Source organism: Nicotiana attenuata, unplaced genomic scaffold, assembly GCF_001879085.1.
Source record: "Nicotiana attenuata strain UT unplaced genomic scaffold, NIATTr2, whole genome shotgun sequence".
In the NCBI taxonomy this organism is placed as follows: Eukaryota; Viridiplantae; Streptophyta; class Magnoliopsida; order Solanales; family Solanaceae; genus Nicotiana; species Nicotiana attenuata.
Genome location: NW_017678361.1, coordinates 7,468 through 13,130, shown reverse-complemented (window position 1 = coordinate 13,130; position 5,663 = coordinate 7,468). Strand labels below are relative to the sequence as shown.

Here is a 5,663-nt window from a genome sequence, read left to right as displayed (position 1 = left end):
CCTGGTTCATCAAATTATGCTCATGAGAAAGTTCAGGTATGTTTCTATTCTTTGCACAATTACAAAGATTTAATTATCAATCATGAGCAAGAGTCCTAGATATACCAAACGTCCTAACAATTCTATCTGTTGGGTCAATTGAACCATTTTCATTGAAACTAGAAGTCTAAATATAACGACACATTCTCCTAAATTCTAGTAATTCAAATTAATCTCTACTGAGACCGGAACTCTAAATTGATTAGACCTCTATGTGACTACTGAAAAGGCTGCAGTTTCTGAGTGATAATTACCTTCTTTAAAAACCCCAAACCACTCAATAATTATCAATTCCTCATAAAACCCCTGATAATTCTCTCTCGTCTCTGAAACTCTCCAAAGCTCTTCACACCACCAAAATTCTCTTAGGGTTTTCAGAAATTCCTCACCATGACAAATCCCCAAGACAATCCTGGCATTCCACCACCCGTTTCACCCAACACTTCATCTTCTACACCACCAGTCGAAAACCCAAACCTAGATTCCATCGCCAGAAAATGCTAGCAAGAAAAACTGTAGCTACAGGTTCTTTGAGAAAAACGTTGAATGAAAAACTTCAGTCCAGTCAAAAGAAAGCAGGCCCAGCAGTTGAGACTAACTCTAGCTCTGAATCTAATGATTACATCTCCACCAGTGAAGGAGATGAACCTGGGTCTTCTGAACAGGCCAAAACTCAAGAAACCCAAAGAGAGGTAAAATCTTGCTATGTTTTTTCTGATGTAGTTGAAAGGGAGGAAAATCGATTTGTTCTGATAGGGGCTGCTAGAGATGTAGGTGGGACTGATTCTGGGAAAATGAGGAAGAAAAAGAAGAAGGAACCTTTAGCCATATGTGGGGGTGGGGAAAAAGGAGTCTTGAAGTCAGGGGGAAGTGGTGAGGCTGCTGAGGTGTTAATTAATCTGAGTAAACAACAAGATGAACCTGGTTCATCTGATGAAGAGAGTTTGGCTGACTTGTTGAAGAAAGTGGGGGCCAGCTATGACCCAAAGAAACGCAAGGCTTCCTCACAAAAGACCCCTGCTGCATCCAAACCAACCAAGAAAAGCAAACAATCACCACCCAAGTCTACTCCTAGGATTAGAGCTACTAGAAGTAGGGTCAGGGAAAGTGAAGTAGAATTGAAGAAGGCTTTAGAAGAAAGCAAGAAAAAGAGGAAAGAGAAAGGGAAAGCAAAGATAGGTGAAAGCTCGGAGGCTGTGGTTGAAGAGGAAGAAGAAGAGATGGAACAGGTCCATCTAGAAAGGAGTACTACTGTGGAAGTTTCCACTACCAAATCAAAGGGAACCAGGAATTCTGCCAAGAAGCCCTCCAAGCCAGTGCTGAACCTGTTCTTGCCAAGAGAACAAGGTCAGCTGCAAAAGGAAAACAAGTGAAAATTGCTGAAGAAGATGATGAATGGAGTGAGGATGAAGGAGATGAGTCAGAGAAGGAACAGGACAGATATGCCATGTTTGGCAAGAGGAAAATTCTGAAAGGGAGACTACTCAAGGACCTGGAGGAGCCAGGTATGATAAGGCTTCTGACTGCACTAGAAGCACAGGGCTGGAAGGACATGGTTCTTCATATGGATGGAAAATTGGCCAGGAATGAACTTGTAGAGTTTATGGCAAATGGGACAGTGAAGAATGAGATGGTGACTAGCACAGTGAGAGGTGTCAAAGTAAAGTTCAATGCTGCAAAGCTGGGCAAGATTCTAGACATCCCTAGTGAGGGATATGATGATTATACAAGGCAGAGGTGGCCTTGCCTGGATGGGTTGCCTACTGATCTTCAGATCACAAGGAACTTTTGTGACACCACAACAGATGAAGAGGTACCTGAGGCCAGGGCAGTTCAGAAAAGTGAAATGAGGCCCGATCACAAAGTGCTTTTTGAATTTGTCAACAAATGCCTTCTACCCAGACAGGAAAGAAGGCATACAGCAAATTATATGGATCTGGTTCTTATGCAATGCCTGAATGAAGGGAAGCAGATCAACTGGCCTGCCTTTATTGTAAAGCTGCTTGAAAGGGTACTCAATGGCTCAAAAGCTCATGCCATTCCCTATGGATTTATCTTGACAACTGTACTTGAAAGATTGAATGTTCCCCTGAAAAAGTGGAAAATGGCTTCGAGCAAAGAGCATTTTGGCAGCAAAACCCTTCAAGCTTGTGATTATATGCTCAGTACAGCTCCAGTTGAACCTGGTTCTTCAGCAAAAACTCCTGTGAATAGTAAGGTCAGAGCCTTAGTTCAGGAGGTTGGGGCAAAAGACGCTGAGATAGCAAGGCTTCAGGCCAGAGCTGCTGAATTGGAGGGAGAAAGGAATGGGTTGAGAGCTGAACTTGCTAAGGAGAAGGAGAAAAATGAAGGCATGCTTCAACAGATGCTCAATCTGCTACAAACCCAACCCTCCAGCTCTTCTAAGCCTTAGATATTTTTTCCTAGTGTGCACCAGTCTAGACCCCTCAGTGACCCAGTTTGAGATTTTAGATGTTTATTTTCTTTTGCTCACGGTTTGGTAATTTTGTTTTTCTTCTTGTGGACTGCATTGTAGAAACACCTTGCTAATCAATGAATGCAGCTTTTCTTGCTTTTTGTTAATTCTGATCTTAATAGTTATTTTTGTCAAGTTGATTTTTGATTATCTAAAGCATGCTTTCACTTGTAGTTTCCCCAGTGGCCATGAGTAGTGATTAATATTCTGGGATTCACATATTTATGCAACTTTTCGATGATGCCAAAAGGGGGAAGATATTGTGCTTTAAAAGAAATTGTGTCTATTTTCTGAACAGTGATGTTTATGACCTAATTAAATCTGGCCCTTAATGATAAGTAAGTGATGATATTTTCGCTGAGTTCCACAGGTTCTATAATCAGTAAAAGCACTGAGTTTGTCATCATCAAGAAGGGGGAATTTGTTGGCCCAAGATCAGTTGAAGTTTTGAAGAGTGACAAACAAACTCAGTAAAGGACCAGGTTCATCTAAGGAGACACAGTTGTTATGGCCCATACACATGAGATGCACGTGAAGAAGATAAGTCCTTGAGATCAAGCAGCAATATCTTGATGGATATCTTCTGAACTGATCGAAAAGATTGCATATAGGATAAGGAGTTGAAGTCTCCTTATGAAAAGAGAATTACATCCGGATCAAGAATATGGATTAGGAGTTAGAGTTGTTCTTGGACTCGAATTGTCAAAGGATCCACAATTCGAGTTCTTATCAAACTCTGATTACTAACTCTATAAATATAACGATTGTTCTCTTTTACAGGAGAATGCACACAAGCAGAAGTTAAGCATATTTGAGAGCAAAAAGATCAAGTCTGATTTGCAAGCAACATATGCGAGATACAAGTGTGCACGTCTGAAGCTACATGAACTAAGATAGAAGAACCAGTTTCATCATTGTGTTTATTCTAAGTATAGTTCAATTGTAGTAGGTTTTCATATTGTACCTTTCAGCTTTATCTAGAAGCAATTGTAATAGGTATATTGAGTATTCAAGTTAGAGTTAACTTGAAAGTGTCGCAACAGTTGAGGCTGTGTGCTACACTGGGATTAGAGTTGATCCTTAGGTTTACAAAGAGTTTTGTAAATGAAGTTTTTGGCTCAGTGATTTTAGTGGAGTTTGGGAAAATCCTACTAAGTAGTAGGTCGTGGTTTTTTCACCTTTTTTTGAGCCAGGTGTTTTCCACGTAAAAATCTCTGTGCACTTTACTTTCAGTATTTATTATTCCGCAAACTGCTGTAGTTAGAACACTTAGAAGAACCAGGTTCTTCTAACGCGAAGATTAGGTACCACACAAATCACCCCCCCCTCTTGTGTGGTATTGATGTCTCAAACATCATAGGCTAAAAACAAGACCAAACAGGCCCAAATCACTAGTCCAACGACCCTAGACCCAAAGTTAAACGACCCCTTATTGAAACCCGGTCAGGACCCGCTTATTGACACGCCCTGCTGGTGGTACGCTATAATCTAATGTTTTAGTTGCTTATTACATTCCAATTTACTGCACTTCAGTTGAATTTGAGCTTTAATCGATAATGTTTTGCACTAATTATGTATTTTATGCCTTGTAGGAGTGATTCCGAGCTATGTAGGTGTTATGCAATGAATTCAACCTATTTAGATCTTTGAAGTCTGAGTAAAAGTCCAAGGAATTAAGCCAGGATCGTGTTCAGGGATCAACGTATGATGGTGCAACGAAATAAAGAATTGAGTAGGCATATTGGGCACTGTCTAGTAAAATACACATCACCTTTCGCTCAGAACTCCATTTGGGCTCCACAATATATTGTTGGAAAGCTAATTCAAAGTGCTACAACTTTCATGTTTTTCATTTTTTTCAAATACGGAACTGAACATGGTGAAAAGTGCACGGCCAAGTGCGTGGGCACCCTTCCAAGTGCACGGCCGCGCACGTCTTGTCCGGGAAAAGTGTACTTTTTCGCGTAGGAGAAGGTGTATGTGTTTGGGCCCGACCCTACTTGGTATATATACATGGAAGAACGGTATTTGAGGACTTTTGAAACATCTAAGACCTAAGAAAGCTAAGGAGGAGGTGGAGAAGAAAAATCGCAAGGATTTCTTCATCCAATTCTCACTCAAGACAAGAGGTTGGATCGTTTTATGTTTTCCTCTGATTTAAACATTGTTATGATGAATTAGTCTATATCTATGGAGTAGTTATCTTTAGGGGTTGATGGGTTTGTTGTGTTGGTACTTGTTTGTGGATAATTAATTCTAGTTTTTATGTATAGAATCATTTTTAGATGTTTTAATCATTGCTTCTATATTCACTAGTTCTTGTAATTGAGAGAGGCGTAACTTGTGATATTGTTGCTTTATATTTTGTTTGACGCCTTTAATTCTTCTTAGTAATAGAAAGATGCTAGTAAATTATTGACTAAACCTAGTTAGGAGATAATCGAGAGAGATTCTCCTAAAGACCAATCCACTACAAATTCTTGCATATCTTCACGTACTTAGAATTGGTTCATCTTGTGAGGTTGAGACTTAATCGAGAGAGGACTTTCTACTAATCAATTGAACTAATAACCAAGTGAATTCGAGGGACTCGCTTGAACATTAAAAGTGAATTATCTAGAGTTAAATCCCAAATATTTTTCTTGCATCTATCCTATCAACCCTATTTTCTCCCATACCTTTCTCGGCCTTTTCGCTAAGATCATGTGTAGTATCTGTTCTTATCAGTTTTAAAAAAAACAACCCTATTTTCTCCCAATTGATATCTTCCTTTGCTTAATACTTGCTCTGATTGTCATTAGCCAATAGTTTTGACTATGAGTTAATTTTAGTTTTAAATCACATAAATCTCAATTGTTGATCATCTTAGATAGCAATCTAGCTGCAAACTACGATAAGAACTGGTAACTCCAATCCATGTGGATACGATATTATAATTACTATATTCTACTAGCGAGCATATTTAAGTGTGTGTTTTGCACTCGTCAAATTTTTGCGTCGTTTCCGGGGATTGGAAATCAATAGTGTTTGAAATAGATTTGGGGTGTTCTTGGACTGTACGCAGGCTACAGGATTTGGGGTGTTCTTGGACTAATCAATAGCGAGCTAATTCAGGAATTTTTCTTTTTATTTTTATTTTATTTTTCTC

At 39.3% G+C, this 5,663-nt stretch overlaps 1 protein-coding gene across 1 annotated transcript; it reads left to right on the top strand.

Moving 5' to 3' along the window:
- The first annotated feature begins 536 nt into the window (after window positions 1-536).
- LOC109221609 lies at window positions 537-2,452 on the top strand. The gene is made up of 3 exons (XM_019386075.1): window positions 537-1,268; window positions 1,328-1,852; window positions 1,946-2,452. The coding sequence occupies exons 1-3, from the start codon at window positions 537-539 to the stop codon at window positions 2,450-2,452; spliced, it is 1,764 nt and encodes a 587-aa protein (XP_019241620.1).
- The last annotated feature ends 3,211 nt before the right edge of the window (window positions 2,453-5,663 follow it).